This window comes from Solanum verrucosum, unplaced genomic scaffold, assembly GCF_900185275.1.
Source record: "Solanum verrucosum unplaced genomic scaffold, falcon-dt-bn FXZP01000183.1, whole genome shotgun sequence".
In the NCBI taxonomy this organism is placed as follows: domain Eukaryota; kingdom Viridiplantae; phylum Streptophyta; class Magnoliopsida; order Solanales; family Solanaceae; genus Solanum; species Solanum verrucosum.
Window position 1 is genome coordinate 3,733,536 of NW_026020430.1, and position 18,834 is coordinate 3,752,369.

Below are 18,834 nucleotides of genomic sequence, written 5' to 3' on the forward strand. Positions count from 1 at the left end.
ACTGTGAGTTGGCATACAATTCCAAGACAAGATCAATATTTGCTGGAACCACCTGAGACCACCACATAGAATGTATTGTTTGGTGGATGAGGGGGAAGTTTCTTTGGAAAGCGGCCTCATCAACATCCCTTTCATGCAAGAACCTCATTGATTTGAATTTCTTGTACCAACTCTTCCCTCATTCTTTGACTTGGCAAAAGGGGCCAGCGGAAGAGGAGGCAACATTGTTTCCTTTTGATCAACCTATTACCTAGACCACATAAAGCATTTATTACTTAGTGCACAATTCTTCAACCAAAGAGGGTCGGAACGACCCCACACTTATTCCTAACCATCGTACAAAAATAAAAAAGGAGCTAACTAATGACTATAGAAAACTCGATTGGGAATGAGTAGCAGGCCACTGCCTACGTCGGCTGCTGACTTGTGCTAGTAGTACTCTTCAAGTTGGCACTTGATTTTCTTCCAATTTTTTTTTATCTAAATGAGTGCCTAAGTGTTCTATGATCATCCACTGAAAAGCAAAGTCTACATGGTAATGTGATTCTACTTGTTTACTTTCTTTAAGAGGAGGATATAGAAGATGTATACAGGATTCATGTTGCCGATCTCAACAAGTTTGGGATTGTGGCACAAAGATTGATTGATTTGACCCTCGTTTAGGTGCAACCAACTGTCCTAGCTGTTGGCATGAGATCCTTGGTCTCAAATTTTTTAGTTGAGCAAGCAGTTCATACCTTGAGAAGATAGCAGTTTGAGACAGTCTTTACAGCTTGGCAATCAGCCAAGATACTTTGGAAACCTCCGTAGTGCCAGTGTTTGTACCTCAACTTTCAAACAAATGTTTCATCTTGACTGAGTGTAATACCTTAGTATATGAATTCAAAATGACCTGAACTGATCACTGGTTAATATATTGCCTATAGGTGTGATGTGTTTTTTTATTCTTCACCTTTCTAGCTCAATGCAGCAAATGATAACCAAAGTCAGAGCCATTGGTAGAAAATGTACATCAACTCTTCAGCATTTTGCTTCTGGCCTTGTTAGTATTTGAGCAGTCCAGGGCTTCAACTGCAGTTCTGGTACATCTACAAGATTTGGGTCAATTACCAGCTAGCTCAAGCAGAAGTTGCTATCTGAAAATGGTATCCCCCCTGTGAATTCTTGATTTCTATATAAACACTTGGTAGCTTTAAGAGCCTTTGAAATGCTGCTGCCCGGTCAGGGAATTCTTACCTGTCTTAAACAATCAAGTTGACGAGGTTTAAAACATCAGTAGGTATTCAGTATTCACCCTCCGAGATTATTTCCTTCTGTGTATTTGCATGTCAGTTCGTTGATTGATTAACAACGGAGGGAGACGGTACTCGGCCAAATTGGTTATAGTTATCCCTCTCCCTTCTTCTACTTCGTCCTCTTCTTTTTTTCCTTGTGTTTTATTCATTTCTTTCAATTTTTCCAGGCTTGTCTTTTATTTTGATTGATGACATAGTACATAGTTGCTATTTTTTCCCATTCCTTTTATTTTTTCTAGAATTTTCAATTTTCTTCCGTCTTTCAGGGAGTTTTCTCTATAGCAAATGACTTGCACAAAAGAACACAGCCATTTTAGAGAGAATTTGACAAATGGATAAATACATATGTTAAAGACAAAAGAAAATAAGAACTTCTCCACAAACAAGTTTTCCGCAACCACAACACTAAAGCAGGATAATATCTTCAAATTGTCGACGTCGATGATTTTTAGAAATGAAAGTTGAATTAGAATATGGACCTCTCCCTTAATTTTTTCCAAACAATTTTGAAAGAGTGTGTAAAAAGGATTAATTAGGCTATGCAAGTGACAAATTCGAACTTCAAAGCAGCCTCCCAGTTGTTGTTTTGTTTTTTAATTTCATCCGGTGTGCGAGCCAGACTATTTCGAATTTACGTTGTGTAGGTTTCCATTTGGAGGGAAGCGCTCCCAATTATTGGTTTGTTTCTTTGTTTGTTTCCTTTTCTTTTAGTTGTCACATTTTGTTTTATGGAATAAGAGTTAATTTGATAAATTTTTAAAAACTATACGAAAAATACTATAAGTTGCAATTTTTTTCATATTAATATTATAATGTAATAAAATATCTTGATCAAAATTTATACAATTTGACTCTTGAGAAGAACATGTGATAAATAAAAGTAAACAGATGAAGTTTTAATAAAAACACTTATAAATATTAGAGAATTATTTACAAGTGAAGAAAATAAAAGTGGCTTTGCGTTAATATCTTTATTTTTATGTACCTTTTCGTTTCAATTTGTTTATGCTATTTTTCCTTTTAATCAATTTTAAAAAATAAGTATATTTTTCTTAATCGATTATTCTTTAATTTTAACTTTTCATATAATATATCTACAAAATTAAAGAATATTTTTAATTTGATACGACAATTAAACTTTATATCAATGATAATACAAACAAATTTAAAGGAAAGTATATATACTTATACTGTATTAGATTTCAGCATTGACGAGGAGATTATGGTGACTCCATACACCCAGGTTCTTCCCCTTCCACGTCACCAACACTTTCCAAAACCGAACCCGATTTCCAAAACTGTCATCAACGACCGGTATTTCGAAAATCACCCGCTAGTTTTACTCATCGATAAATGCCAGAGCATCAAGCAGCTCAAACAAATTCATGCTTACATGCTCCGTATTGGCCTTTTTTCCGACCCATTTTCAGCTAGCAAACTCATAGAAGCTTCTTCTCTATCGCATTTCTCAAGTCTTGATTATGCCCACAAAGTGTTTGATGAAATTCCTCAACCAAATCTTTTCTCTTGGAATGCGCTTATTCGTGCCTATTCTTCTAGCCAGGACCCAATTCAAAGTATCTTGATGTTTGTTAATATGCTTTGTGAGGGTCGTGAGTTTCCCAGTAAATTTACTTACCCATTTGTGTTCAAAGCATCTGCCAAGATGAAAGCTTTACGATTTGGGAGAGGACTTCATGGGATGGTAGTTAAAGGGAGGGAAGTTGGTCTTGATGTCTTTGTTCTTAATTCTTTGATTCATTTTTATGCTGATTGTGGATGTTTGGACGAGGCATACTTGGTTTTTGAGAATATGCAGACAAGGGATGTTGTTTCTTGGAATACAATGATATTGGGTTTTGCTGAAGGGGGTTATGCAGATGAGGCATTGAAGATGTTTCATAGGATGGGGGAGGAGAATGTGAGGCCTAACGATGTGACAATGATGGCAGTTTTGTCTGCTTGTGGTAAGAAGTTGGATTTGGAGTTTGGTAGATGGGTGCACGCGTTTATCAAGAGGAATGGGATTAGGGAGAGCTTAATTTTAGATAATGCGATTCTTGATATGTATATGAAATGTGGGAGCATTGAGGATGCTGAGAGATTGTTTCACAAGATGGGGGAGAAGGATATTGTTTCTTGGACAACTATGCTTGTTGGGTATGCAAGGGCGGGAAATTTTAATGCAGCAAGAAGTATTCTGAATACTATGCCTAGCCAAGATATTGCTGCATGGAATGCTCTTATCTCAGCTTATGAGCAGAGTGGTAAGCCGAAGGAGGCTTTGTCTGTTTTCAATGAGTTGCAGCTCATCAAGAAGGCAGAACCTGATGAGGTGACACTTGTATGTGCGCTATCTGCGTGTGCTCAGTTGGGTGCAATTGATTTAGGTGGGTGGATCCATGTGTATATAAAGAAGCAAGGAATAAAGTTGAATTGTCACCTCACTACTGCATTGATCGACATGTATTCCAAGTGTGGGGATGTGGAAAAAGCACTTGAGATGTTCGATTCTGTCAACTTTAGAGATGTGTTTGTATGGAGTGCTATGGTTGCTGGCTTAGCAATGCATGGGCGTGGCAAGGAAGCAATAAGTTTGTTCTTGAAAATGCAAGAACACAAGGTCAAGCCTAATTCCGTTACACTCATAAACGTATTATGTGCTTGCAGCCACTCAGGGTTGGTGGAGGAGGGGCGGGCAATCTTTAACCAAATGGAGAACATTTATGGGATTGTGCCAGGGGTAAAACATTACGCTTGCTTAGTTGATATACTTGGCCGTGCAGGTGAACTGGAAGAAGCTGAAGAACTGATAAATAATATGCCAGTAACCCCTGGTCCATCAGTTTGGGGTGCTCTACTTGGGGCATGTAAATTACACGGCAATCTTGAACTAGCTGAACAAGCTTGTAACCGTTTAGTTGAGTTGGAACCTGAAAATCATGGTGCGTATGTGCTTTTATCCAATATTTATGCGAAATCAGGGAAATGGGACGAGGTTTCCATGTTAAGGAAGCGTATGAGAGAATGTGGATTGAAGAAAGAACCAGGTTGTAGCTCAATTGAAGTCCACAGTATTGTTCATGAGTTTCTAGTGGGAGATAATTCTCACCCTCAGTCACAGAAAATCTATGCAAAATTGGATGAGATTGCAGCTAGACTGAAGCATGTAGGCTATGTTTCCAACAAGTCCCAGATACTGCAACTTGTTGAAGAAGAAGATATGCAGGAGCAGGCGCTAAATCTTCACAGTGAAAAGCTAGCCATGGCATTTGGACTTATCAGTGTGGCTCCATCTCAACCAATTCGTATTGTGAAGAATTTACGTGTTTGTGCAGACTGCCACGCTGTTGCCAAGCTTCTATCTAAGTTGTATAATCGAGAAATAATATTGAGGGATCGTTACCGCTTCCATCATTTTAAAGAGGGGAATTGCTCATGTAAGGACTACTGGTGAGTGTTAAAATTCATTTCATTGTGCTATAGAGAGAGGATGTTACTTTTTATATTTTGCCTCCCTATGGAACTAATAGATCAGGTAGGATGTGCTGATGATTGCAGACATGTTGTTAATTAGCATGTAGATGAAACATGATGTAGACTAGAGACACCAAGATAGAAACTGTAATAGTAAGCCATCAAACTTATTTATTTATTTCACTTATTACAAAAGAAACGTTAGCATGGGAAATTGTTAACTTTTCTGAGTAACATGACATTCATGTTGACGCAAAGAGAAACAAGAAAAGAAAAGTACCAATGAAGGCAAAGCTATTAGCATAGGTGAATTGTGTCTTTACCCTGGACAGATCTCTATTCATGTGGAAGATGTGGTCAGATAAGTCCAGTTACAAACCCTAACTACATTATGATTCACCTTTTCTTGAGATCTTCACTTTCTCTGAATGAACTAAAATTCTGCTCAATTTGTTTCTGATGGAAATGAGATCCAAAATAACTTGACCCATGCTTATTCTGGCTTGTGGAGTTTCCTCTGAACAAGAAACTCCAGCAGTAAGAATAGAAACTAAGCATTCAACAAATTCATCCGAGAAGTCACTTCTGCAGCTGAGTATATCCATAAGATCCCCTGGCTCTGTCTCGTACAAAGCAGATTGATCCACAACATCCATCACTTGACCGGGCAATGCTTGCTTAACAAAACTGTGAAGAGTTTCATTGTCCTCAAATAGTTCACTGGTTGGTCTTCGTCCAGTGAAAATCTCTAATAGAAGAATCCCAAAGCTATAGACATCTCCTTGACATGATACCTGACCACCCATGCCATATTCTGAAAAATTTGATGTATCAGAGAAGGTGTTTTATAGTAATATTAGGGATCCGAAACATTTGTCAACAATGCCTAAGTAACACAGATCACTTGTATCGATTTTCCAATAGAGAACGTTATGTAAAATGCCCTAGAAAGCTGAAACCTCTTATTAAGGTCCTTAGAAAAACTATGACTAGTCAGGAATTATATCTGAGAGAAGAGACATCCAGGATTTAAATTTGATGGGTTCAACGTCTAAGATTCTTAGAACTTAACTCATTGTACTTCTGAAATTATGGGTTCAAAATATGATATTTATTGAAATTTAAGTAGTTTTTTTAACTTATATATCCATATTCAGTGTCGAAAATACTAGATTTGGTTGAATCCATTAAACTTAAGCTGCCTCTGCCTCTGGTTATAAGAATCAATAGCGTAAAATCATGAGGTAGTGATCTGCAAAGGTAACGGATGCATGGGGCTTAGGACAAGGAGCATCCGGAGTCTCTCAAGGAAGTATGTAATTGCTTAAATTGTTCAAATGTTATGGTCTTATGGAGAAAAAAATGGATTTCAGAGTTCAGACAATATTTAGACTAAGATCCCCACTATAATATTTACCTGGAGCAGCATAACCTACTGTGCCTTTAATCCCACTTGTGCTGAACTGATTTACATCGGCATTTTGACCCGAGTCAGACAGGAACTTTGCCAAACCAAAGTCGCTAACAAGAGCAGTCAGATCATTGTCCAGTAGAACATTGCTTGGCTTAAGATCACAGTGAACTATAGATGTATGGCATTGACTGTGAAGATAATGCAATGCTGAAACCACATCTATTGTGATGTTTAATCTGTCTAAGATAGTCAATCTCTTCTGCAGCATCTGTCCCTCCTTCGGGTGCAACCACTCGTCTAGGCTCCCATTTTCCATAAATGGATAAATGAGAGCTTTGAAATCATTGCCATCAAAATCAACACTTGAGCAAACAGTTGAGATCTTCACCAGGTTCCGGTGCCTTATGTTCCCCAAGGCTTCACATTCAACCAAAAAGCTTTTCGAAGCACCCTGTTTTTCAAGTTTTAGTACCTTTACTGCAATTGTTCCTTCTGGAGAAAGATTTCCTCTGTAAACGGAGCCAAAACTTCCTGATCCTATCAAGTTATTTGAAGAGAACCCACCAGTTGCATTTAAGAGATCTTCATAGGAAACTTGGGTGTATCCTTTCCTGAATGAAGATGCTGTGCTAGGCCTATGCTTCCCCTTTTTCATGCAGCAATATGAAACTAGCAGCAACAAGGTTAAACATGCAGCACTAGTACCCAGTGCCAGCACCAAAATGAGGGCAATGTGCTTCTGGGGCCTTTTATTTGCATGCTTGAGACATGGATGCAAATGCAGCTCTTCAATTCCCCCACAAAGATTCATATTTCCCATCACTTGAATTCTACTTGCATCAGAAAAAACACCTTGAACTGGCACCTCTCCATCAAGGTGGTTAAACGACAAATTGAGGTTCTGTAATGAAACATGCTTGGTGATACTCCTAGGAATGTTGCCTGACAAGTTATTACGTGAAAGATCAAGATACTGAATGTTTTTCAAATCATCCAGAGGAGGAATTGTTCCTTCAATGATGTTTCCTTGCAGGTAGAGTATTTCAAGGGATGAACAACTCTCCAGTGAGTGTGGAATTTCACCAGACAGTTTGTTGTTCGATATGTCAAGTGCAGCAAGATTGGTCAGGTTACCTATTTCAACAGGCAAGGGACCACTCAAAGAGTTGTAAGACATATTAAGGAGTACCGAAAGGGAGGAGAGTGCAATGACTTGTTTGGGTATACTACCGCTGAGTTTATTCTGAGCGATGTCTAAGGTTTGGAGAGATGTACAATTTCCTAAACTTGAAGGTATGGTTCCCTCCAAGCTATTATCTTGCAAATAAATGTACAGCAATCCTCTAATGTTTCCTAAGGAAGAGGGGATATTTCCTGTCAACTGATTCGATTCCATGTGCAGATTTTTCAAGTTTGATAACATTCCAATAGAATCAGGAATGCTACCATTGATAAGAGTTCCTTGGATGCTAAGCATATCCAAGTTGACAAGGTTGGAGATCTCTCTAGGTATGGTTCCACTTATCCTGTTGTATCCAATCAGTAGCTTTGTCAAAGTTGTTGAGAGATTAGATATAGAGTAAGGCAACATACCTCCAAATTTGTTGTTTGCAATGTCCAGGAACTCAAGCATTTTGCAATTGGTTAAATAATTTATGAAATTTAGATCATCAGGTGCACCAATTCCAAGCTGGTTATCGAGAACATTTAGCCATAAGAGATTCTTGAGGTTTCCAAAACTCAACGGTATATTTCCTGTGAAATTGTTTAGAGGAATATCAAGCCGCAGAAGATCTGAACAATTGGACAATGAAGCTGGTATTGAACCAGTGAAGTAATTGTTGGCCAAATACAGTCTCTGAAGATTTGGGAAGGCAAGGCCAATATCTGGTCTAAGTCTGCCTTTGAACTTGTTAAATGACAAGCTTAAAAGTGTAAGAGATGAAAGATTGTAGAGTGCAGGGGGAAATTCTCCGGACAGAGAGTTCACTGAAACACCTAACTCAATCAAGCTTCTCATATTGGCCATTGTTTCAGGTAATTCACCTTCCAAGTCATTGTAGGAAATGTAAAGCTCTCTTAGAGATGTAAGATTTCCAACAGAATTCGGAACATTTCCTGTGAGATTGTTGTTCTTGAGGTACAACATTTCCAGCTTTGTCAATGAACCAAGTTCAGTAGGAATGTGTCCTTCAAGGATATTATGGTCTAGAATAAGGTTAACAACGTTAACGCAACGAGACAGGGTAAACGGGATTTCACCTCTCAAGAAGTTGAAGCTTAAGTTCATGGTTTGAAGTCTGATCAGTTGGCAAGCTCTGGAGGGATTACACCGTGAAAGGAGTTATCCGAGATGTCAAGAATTCGAAGAAATGAAAGATTGCCAATGCTAGGTGATATAGTGCCAGCCAATCTATGGTCTTTGAGATCTAAAGAAATGACCCTTTGATGTTTATGGCCACATGTAACACCAGGCCATTGGCAGACATTGAGAGTGGCATTCCAAGAATCCATGAGTCCTTGTGGATCTTCAGTTATTTGAGACTTAAGATCAAGTAATGCAAGTTTGTCTGTTTGATTCCCAAGTATGCCTGCTGAAGCACACTCTGGAAAAGATAAGTATAGGAACATGAAGAGAATAGCATGGAATGACAGAAAAAAAAGAGAGCTTGAATGAACAAAAGTAGTTTGAAGCTCCATTTGGGGATTGAGAAGGTTAGGTGATATGTGGAGAAGGGGATAATACTGAGTGACATTTGATTCTGCTAATTATAATGAGTTCATTATTCCTTATGTGGGGTACCAAAGTGTTTGAGAAAAAGGGCTTAAAGTTATACACAATGGTAGTGTACAAATTTTTTACAACCATTTTCAGTGTAATTTAACCTATTTTATCAGATTAGATATTATTTTTATCGGGTTATATTGTGATATTTACATGAATTATTTTACAAGTGACATGGTTGTGAGTTATTTTGACTCAATTAGTGCATATAACTTGTACTAAAAAAAGATCATGTGAAGGGAAAGGACACTTTCTTAGCAAATCTTACTCGGTACTTGTGTTAATAGAAGGTAACATATCCTGTGAAATTAATCAAGATGCTTATAAGTTGATTTGAATACCACGACTATAATAATAATAATAATAATAATAATAATATAAAGGTTCTAGATTTACCAATCAAACAGGATACCATCCCTTGAGTAAAAGTATGGCCAATGACTTTAAGTGTTCGACAAATATAGACTTGTATAGGTAAACGGCTCTCCCTTTAAGAGAAAGGAGAAGACCAATGAGTTTCTTATTTGTTTGTCAAATCTTTTTATTTTCCAAGGATCTTTGAATAATGAGATGAGTAATGACTAATGAGTTGACATTTGACTTACGACCCTCATCTAAAATCAATTTAAGGATTTGCTAAAAAGACAAGTTACGATTTAATACTAATTCAATTAATATATGATATTATTATTGATAGTTAATTAATATACTATATTTTTCGCCTCAATTTTATAATTTAATTTACTATGTCATAGTCTAGCAAAAATCAAATGTGATGTAAAAGATGAATGATGGTGATGTGATTGACATCTTGGAAGCATATAACTTTGAAGTCTTGTTGGGAGTGCCACCTGTCCTTTCGTGTGCGATTCAAATTTAATGGGGCCGGTGGGAAAAGAAAAAAAAAAACTCAGCACAAACCACATAACTAGCATGACGATATTTCATGCTTATATAGTGCTGGTATAGATACAATCGACCACCATAAAATTATTTAATAGTACTAATAGCAAGAGGAAATTCAAGAGATCTAATCAATAATTCTTCATATGTCGAGCTAGGTTTAATTCTCAGTAATGGAAGTTCTTGAAAATATTACTAGATATTTTGTCCACCATAACGTCTCTGTCTCGACTTAAACGACATTAAAGCCTCCATAAAATCAGCTTCTTCCATGTCAGGAAATAACTTATTCGCGAAATAGAATTCAGTATAAGCTAATTGCCATAACATGAAATTGCTAACTCTTTTCTCTCCACTTGTTCTAATTAACAAATCTGGTTCAGGAAATTCGGTGCAATGAGTTTCCAGTTCTTGCTCAAATAGGCTCTGATCAATGTCTTTTACAGTTAAATTTCCATTTTTCACTTTACTGGCAATGCTTTTGGTTGCTTGTAATATATCATGTCGTCCACTGTAATTGATTGCTATAATAACATGTAGTCCAGAATTACATTTTGTTCTCTCCTCCATTACCGCAAGAGCTTTCTGTAAAGACTTGGAAAGGATTGATTTATCCCCAATAAATGATACTCGTCTACCATCCCTATCACATAATATAATTTAATTTGAATAAGTTGAATTTCAAAATGAATATCAAACACCACCTTTCATTTACTAAACCATGAGGAGTTAGTTTCGGGAGCCATTTTGCATTAAAATGGTGGAATTAACGATCTTCTTATATAGATATATAGTCGGATAGCTGATCACACAAAAATATTTTTATTTATCACATATAGATAATATATAGAATACCTTGTCCACTCATCCAAGTTTTCTTGTGAGCCTATCAGCTCTAAAAACAACTTCATAAGAAAGTCAACTTCCTCCTGCGGCACTCAAGTTTAGAGTTGCGTTGTCAACAAATAAAACAAAACATTGGTGTATTAGAAATTAAATTAATAAATCATATGTAATTATAATTATATATAGTTAAATATAATCAGACATATGATTCATTTCTTGTATAATTAATTTCATTGTTAGAAAAGAAAGTCACTTTCTCTGAAATTCATATATATATCTTGCTTCATAACGGTGTTGATATTCTATTACGTTTTATCTAATTTATTTTGTACATTATATTTGGGTCGATGGTCTTCAAAAACAACTTTCTTTCTTTTTGAGATAGGGATTAAGTCTCCTAACAGTCTTACACTATACTCTTTTCATACCTACCTATAGAATTATATTGAGTATACATGTTATTGTCGCTGTGGTTTCTCTAATTTATTTTCTTGATTCCCTATATTTAACATGCTTAATTGATAGATCGGTCGTAAACTATAGTATACTCCCTTCATCCCATTTATGTGATACCTAATTTTGAATTTTGAGAGTCAAAAAAGTTTTATTTGACCGAAATTTTTCATATATCATGTAAACATCTTGAATTATGAATTATGGTGACTTATAGTAGTTTTAACCTAGTTTTCAAATATGTAAATTTTATTTCAAAAAGTTAGAAATCAAAGTTATACTATTTTACCCTCGAAATTCAAACGGTGTCATGTACATTGGGACGGAAGAAATACAATGACTTACTTTGAGGCGAGCCCAATTTTCTGTAGAGAATGCAAAAACGGTGAGAACTTTGACTCCCCACTGGCTACAAAGGCGGGTGAGGACTTGAATTTTCTCTCCGCCAGCGCGGTGACCTTGCTTTACGGTCAAGCCTTTGTTTTTTGCCCACCTTCTATGACCATCCATGATCACTGCAACATGTTTGAGGCCCTCAGGCAGTGTCACTAATTGATCCCCAGCTGCATTAACGTTATTAGAACAAACCTTGGCTAAATTGGTACGAAAATTATATTGGTTTTTGTTGGTAATAATTAGTTTATTATTGGAAGGATGAGGAAGTGAGAATCCCAGGGATAGCATGTTGTAGTGTGCGTTCTGGTTTCAAATCTCGCCGATTTGAATTAGTACTCTCTCGTTCGCCCAAATTTAATTAACTTCACACAAAGTTTATAAAGAGAGAAAGAAAGAATACAAATTTAGGGATGGATCAAATTTGCAATCTCTATTTTTTCCTTTTGTGGCTAATTGCATTGTACAGCAATTAGTGGGGGAATCCTATACTACTACTAGATGGTAATGGACATGTGCGTATAAATATTTGGAAAAACTACATAATAACACATACTTTACTAGCATCATATTTATTATTACTATCTATATTTTGAAAATATTATGTATCTTATCACTAATTATTTTTGCTATCAGATACACTAAAATAGGAAGAGAGGCGAGGAATATGAGAGGGAGGCAAGCGAGATTCATATGTATCCCAGCTATATGCAAATCACACTAAATACATACTAGATACATGCATATGTATGTATTTGGCGACTGGTGTGATTCGCATGTGAGCTACCAGATACATGCGAGAGTGGCGAGCGAAATTTGTTATGTATCTCAGATACATGCGAATTCACTTGGATACAATATATCTAGAACAATTTTGACCTCATGTATCATGAAATACATGTATCTGGATGTATTTGAACAAACAAAAATATGGTAAGATATCTAATATTACAAACTAAAGTGTATCTAAGAAATTAGCTCCTAAACTGTATAGCGGGGTTTATGTAAGTTTCCCAAATATATTTGGAAAAAGTAATAAGTTACCCTAAGTAGTTGCACGAAAAAATTATTCACGTGCATTTTACTGGCGATTTAGTATTCTCTAATCATATTTCATTTTTATCGTACAAAATTAATTTTTAAAAGAAAATGTTTTTAAGTCATTTCCTCTTTGAAAAGTACTCTAAAGTTTCAAATTTGAAATGGGATATTGAGTTATCAAATTAAATTAGATTTTTAGGATTTAATCAAAATTACTGAACTATACTTATTAATTAAATTCTTCCCAATTCGTAGTTGATTTTAAGCTTCTACCACTCCCACTGTTCATATAGAAGTTAAATTCCTTACTCATATATTAAATGTAAGTAACTCACCCATTTTCAATCATAGCGCACCTATCTCGTGATCAATAAAGTAAATAGTTTGCTCAAAATGTATCACATAAATTGAAAAGTAGCTCACCCATTTTCAATCATAGCGCACCTATCTCGTGATCAATAAAATAAATAGTTTGCTCAAAATGTATCACATAAATTGAAAAGTAGTTCACCCATTTTCAATCATAGCGCACCTATCTCGTGAATAGAATAAATAGTTTGCTCGAAACTTATCACATAAATTGAAAGGTAGGAAGTGAATAATTTACTTGAATCTCATGAAATTTCAATCTTGGTGCACCTCTATCTATTTTTTTTGCTTGAGGCTAAATATTGCACACTAAGTGGGGGGTCCATTCTATACTCCCTTACCTCAATTTATTTTTGCAATTTTAAAATAATAACTATCTTAAATTATTTGTTACTATTTTATAAGTTCAAATAAAATTAATTATGTTTTTTCGTTTTCTCCTTGATAGTAGAAATGTATAAATTTCAATTTAACAAATAAAACGAATCAAAGAAATCATGTTGATTAATCGATGATATTAATTACTAGTATTTGTTATTTGATGTATCAGAAACAAGAGTGAGATATCGCAAACAGTACCAAGAGAAAAATAGTTTGTTACAAAAAAATAAAGAGCATAATAAGAGACATAGATGACAAAGTCGTGTTAGTAACACATATTAATTATGCCTGAAAAGTACACAAATCAATCCACATAACTTCCCAAGGATGAGTCATACTTATTTCTTACTACTGTAACCAGTACTTATTATTAATCCTAACAATAGGAAATTCACATATTATTAGTTCTCAACTATTGAATATTAGATTTTTTGTGATCCACCATAACGTCTTTCTCTTGGCTGAAACGACTTTAAAGCGTCGATAAAATCTTCTTGTTCCATGTCAGGGAACAACTTCTTTGCAAAATAGAGTTCAGTATAAGCTAATTGCCATAACATGAAGTTGCTAATTCTTTGCTCTCCACTTGTTCGAATTAACAAATCTGGTTCAGGAAATTCGGCGCGATGAGTTTCCAGTTCTTGTTCAAAGATGTTGTTGTCAATGTCTGTTACAGCTAAATGTCCATTATTTACTTTACTGGCAATGCTTTTGGTTGCTTGTAATATATCTTGTCGTCCACTGTAATTGAGCGCTACCATAACATGCAGTCCCGAATTAGATTTCGTCGTCTCCTCCCTCAGAATAAGAGCTTCCCGTAGAGACTTGGAAAGGATTGATTTATCTCCAATAAATGAAAATCGTATATTATCCCTATCACACACATGATTATATATATTGTAAATAATCAAGAATGAGTACTGGTGATGGATAGTAACGGGAAAACACTAATGATTATATAGGCAAACATTTTTGAAAAGAGCTTGCTTACCTTGTCCACTCATCCAAGTTTTCTTGTGAGCTTGCCAGATCTAAACACAACTCCATGAGAAAGTCAACCTCCTCCTGCATCGCCCAATTATTTAGATTCGTTAACAGATAAAATAGAGAATCTCATTTTTCTTTTTCACCTTGATGGTTTTTATCATGAGATTATGGTGTATATATATTGTTGGTGTATTTATGCATTTTATGAGAAAATGACATAAATAGTCTAAAACTATTAGAGTAGGTCTAAAATGGTCCCTTAATTATATAATTAACAAATTTAGTCCTTTAACTATTCAAAAGCTTATCAGCTTTAGTCCCTTAACTATACACTTATCAATTTTATTCCTTTAACTATTAGTCCTTTAAGTATTCAAAAACTTATCAGGTTTGGTCTTTGTCCATTTTTTAATACAAATAACTTAGATTTATATTAACCGAAATCTTCGTGAAATTAAATCTTTAACCCATTTTTAAAATTGTTTCTCTACCCCTGACCTTTTTTCTTGAAACTATTCTTATGAAAAGAACAATAACGTCAACGATCCAAAATAAAATTAACGAGTAAAGAAGATATAAGTCCTAATTTTATTCAATGGAGAATAAAATTAAGCATATAATTGTTGTTAATGACTTGAATCCGCACTTGAATATGCTAATCAATGCGGATTTTATTTAATTTACTCAAATTTCTTTACGTAAAATAAAATGAATAGAATAATAAAATTTATCTATTTAAAAAAAATTGAAAAAAATTGAAAATCTACCATTTTATAAATTTCAATTTCTAAAAAATTAAATAAATTTTGTTCAAGGAAGTCGTTGGAGTACAAACTTTGGATTTAACGGGTGATAATTTTTTTCTTTCTATAATAAAGTTTAGCATATTCAAGTCATTAGTACCAATAATATGCTTCATTTTATCCTCTTTTGAATAAAATTATGACTTATATTTTCTTTACTCGTGAATTTTATTTTAAATCGTTGAGGTTAAGGTTTTTCGCATAAGGTTAATTTGAAGAAAAAGTAGCGGAGAGAGAGAAACAACAGAAAAAGTTGCTAAAGGATTTAATTTCTCGAGGCATGGATTCCGTCAATATAAACCTAAGCTTTTTGTATTACAAAAATGGACAAAGACCAAACCTGATAAGTTTTTGAATACTTAAAGGACTAAAATCGGTAAGTTTATAGTTAAGGGACTAAAACCGGTAAGTGTATAGTTAAGGGACCAAAACTGATAAGTTTTTGAATAGTTAAAGGACTAAATCCGTTAAGTGTATAGTTAAGGAACCATTTTAGACCTACTACTATAGTTACGGACTATTTATGTCATTTTCTCTGCATTTTATTATTAAAATAAAATATTAAGTGCATAAGTTAGTGGGTATAAATTGTGGTAGAAGATGACTATTGGTTCTTGTAACTTATATGACCATTGGTTCTTGTAACTCATGTAACATATATCACATTTATCTACCCACATTACTACCCCTCATTTTTCCTATTGATTATATGGAAGTCTTCTTCACTTATAAATAGTGGTATTTCTTTCTTTGTGAAGTATCTCAAGAAGATGAGATGAAGAGAATAATGTTAGAAATGATGAGAAGTTTATATTGAGGTTAGTGTAGTGAAAGAGAGAGTTGAGACAAAGAAAATAGTTTAAGTCTTCAACTATATTTACTATACAAAAGAGAGTATTATATGTTGAAGGAAAGTGTTCTTTTTGTGGAGCTTTGGACCCTTTAACTAATCCGGAGTTGTTTGAGTTGTACGACGTTGTTGGATTGTTGTACCCTGGAGGGGACAAGTCAAGAGTGATACTGCTGGATCGATGTAGCTTATGCCGTAGTGAGCTTGAATCTCCTTAAAGAAAACGAGATATTCGCGCCTCAACCTAAAGATTTGTTTATTTATTTTTGTCATTTTATTTTCAACTGTAATATTTTGTATTTTGATAATAACATATATCAATGTATTAGAAATAAATAAATTATGTATAATATTTTATGTATAAGATTGGTCAACAAATCAGAAAATATTATGGAAATATTATTATCCGTTGTTGAAAAAGATAACGATATACTACTTAGTTTGTTTATCTGAAATTCATGCTTCAACTACGCCTTATCCCACATTTGTAGTTTTTTCTTTTTAATGATTTTACATGATAAATAAAAAAAAGGTGATGATTTTCATCGTAAAACTTTACACCTTTGTTTGGATGGTTGTTAAATGTATTGTATCGTATAGTATCGTTTTAGTGAATAGAATATTTGGATAGACTGTATCATTCATTATCATTACATATTAATGTCATACATCAGGAATTTGAGTGATATGTTACAATAAAATTTAAATAATAATCAAAATAAATATTGTATTTAAACTAATTATACAATAATGCAACAGAAGGGGTAACAACAAGCTGGTGTAAAAGAATGACTTACTTTAGGGCGAGTCCAGTTTTCAGTAGAAAAAGCAAAGAGAGTGAGAACTTTGATTCCCCACTGGTTACAAAGGCGAGTGAGGACTTTCATTTTCTCTCCACCAGCGCGGTGACCTTGCTCTACGCTCAAACCTTTTTGTCTTGCCCACCTTCTGTGACCATCCATAATCACCGCCACGTGCTTCGGCATTAATTCTAGCTTGAGGCCCTCCGGCAGTGCCACTGCCGGCCCTCGGCCAAGCTCCATAGCTGCAGCATTATAACTGTTTGAACTACTATTAGTAGTAGTTGCAAGAACCTTGGTACGAAAATTATATTGGTTTGATCTGTTGGTAAGTGTAATATTGGAATTAGGGGAAAGTGAGACTCGCAGCGATAACATGCTTGTTGTACGTTTTTCTCTATTTCAAAATGCATTCTAGGCATCTTACCAAGCACACCTCTTAATAGAAGTAGTAGTTAAATTCCTAGATGCGCGCATTATAGATTTAAAAATTAAGCTTGCATGAAGCTCGTGAATTTTCAATCATAAATTCATAATGTAACGTGTACACTTTCGCTTACCTGATATTTCCGTTTCTTTGTCGTGCTGATCTAGAGCATTGACCCAGATATTCTGCCTAGGCACATGACACTGGGTGATTATTTCATTATAGCTCTAATATTAATATTATATTGAAGTATGTGAAAGCATAATAAGTTAGTTACTAATTATTAGATAGAAGGTATTTTTATTTTCTTATTATATGCTTTACATGTTGCAATGTAAGCAAATTGAAAGAAAATAATCATCCGAGAACACAGCAAAAAGCATATAACAGTCTCTCTCGCTTTATACAAACACAAATTATACATATGTATATGTATATTGGTTAGATAATTGTATATATGTAACTACTATGTATATGTATCAATGATTATGTTTGTATATCTGCATAAAATTTGAATGCGTATACAATTGAATCGAGTTAAAACATTGTATTTGTTTATCAAATCTCTCTCGCTTTATACAAACACAAATTATACATTATATTTGTATAATTTGTGTTTGTATAAAGCGAAAAAGAGAGAGAAAGGCAAAAGAGAATTGGGCAGGGTAAGATTTGTATTTGTATAATTATAGGTGTATAGGACGGAGAGATATGTATTTGTGTTTGTATATACAGTCTCTCTCACTTTATATAAACACAAATTATACATTTGTGTTTGTATAAAGTGAGAGAGGCGAGGGAGAGATGACTGAGAGTAGCGAGCGAGATTCCAGAGAGGAAAGAGAGGCAATGACAAGAAGTTTGATGCGAATTGGAATTAAATGAAACTATAGCTATAATATTTATTTTAAATTACTAGTCTGTTATAATGTACAATTTTCCATATTAATTACCTAAAGTCTCTATATAATTTGACCATGCACTCAGTTAATTATATATTGTATATTCACTTGAGATTATTAATTATAAGAATTCATAAGATCCTGATTTCCGCAAACAAGTTCTGGGGCTTAGTTCGATTAAAAGCATGAGAAATATAACCGGAGATCGAGAGAAAATGAAAAAATAAATAAAAAATTCTCGACATCAAATACCCTTCAGTTTCTAAAAGAGTGATCTAGTTTGACTTGACACGGAGTTTAAGATAATAAAGAAGACTTTTGAATCTTGTGGTCCTAAATTAAAGTTATGTCAATTGTATTAAATTGTCCTTTAATCTTGTGGCCTTAAACATGTCACGTGGAAAACTGAAATTAAAATATTACCAGAAAAAAAACAGGTCATTCTCTTTTAAACAAATTAAAAAGAAAAGTATGTCATTCTTTTTGAAATAGAGGGAGTAAGTCTCTATTTTCCAAATTTTTAGTATAGAAAAAATGGGTCGATATTTCGTGTTCGTGAAGAAAAAGAAAAAAAAATGAATATCTTAAGCTTATTCTAGAAGGTCCAAATGTAAATACATATGCATCACGACATAATAATAAATAGAAATAATTTTTTTTTATTAGGGATCCTTGGACGGGGGCTGTTTTAGAGTTGGGCTCCAGACT

General features: G+C 34.4%; 4 protein-coding genes across 4 annotated transcripts; 1 reads left to right on the forward strand and 3 right to left on the reverse strand.

The window, feature by feature from the left end:
* Positions 1 to 2,489: 2,489 nt before the first annotated feature.
* Positions 2,490 to 4,968, forward strand: LOC125807560 (pentatricopeptide repeat-containing protein At2g29760, chloroplastic). Its single transcript, XM_049487294.1, has one exon. It carries the CDS (start codon positions 2,518 to 2,520, stop codon positions 4,750 to 4,752), a length of 2,235 nt encoding a protein of 744 aa, XP_049343251.1. The 5' UTR covers positions 2,490 to 2,517; the 3' UTR covers positions 4,753 to 4,968.
* Positions 4,969 to 5,078: 110 nt separating this feature from the next.
* Positions 5,079 to 8,476, reverse strand: LOC125807766 (putative receptor-like protein kinase At3g47110). The gene is made up of 2 exons (XM_049487506.1): positions 6,190 to 8,476; positions 5,079 to 5,586 (listed from the first exon to the last, which is right to left on the reverse strand). The coding sequence occupies exons 1-2, from the start codon at positions 8,474 to 8,476 to the stop codon at positions 5,162 to 5,164; spliced, it is 2,712 nt and encodes a 903-aa protein (XP_049343463.1). The 3' UTR covers positions 5,079 to 5,161.
* A 1,570-nt stretch (positions 8,477 to 10,046) lies between these two features.
* On the reverse strand, positions 10,047 to 11,968 carry LOC125807591 (cis-prenyltransferase 7, chloroplastic). Its single transcript, XM_049487328.1, has 3 exons — positions 11,519 to 11,968; positions 10,730 to 10,803; positions 10,047 to 10,517 (listed from the first exon to the last, which is right to left on the reverse strand). The coding sequence occupies exons 1-3, from the start codon at positions 11,855 to 11,857 to the stop codon at positions 10,070 to 10,072; spliced, it is 861 nt and encodes a 286-aa protein (XP_049343285.1). The 5' UTR covers positions 11,858 to 11,968; the 3' UTR covers positions 10,047 to 10,069.
* A 1,811-nt stretch (positions 11,969 to 13,779) lies between these two features.
* LOC125807596 (cis-prenyltransferase 7, chloroplastic-like) lies at positions 13,780 to 17,048 on the reverse strand. The gene is made up of 3 exons (XM_049487334.1): positions 16,795 to 17,048; positions 14,349 to 14,422; positions 13,780 to 14,230 (listed from the first exon to the last, which is right to left on the reverse strand). The coding sequence occupies exons 1-3, from the start codon at positions 17,038 to 17,040 to the stop codon at positions 13,780 to 13,782; spliced, it is 771 nt and encodes a 256-aa protein (XP_049343291.1). The 5' UTR covers positions 17,041 to 17,048.
* Between the last annotated feature and the right edge of the window lie 1,786 nt (positions 17,049 to 18,834).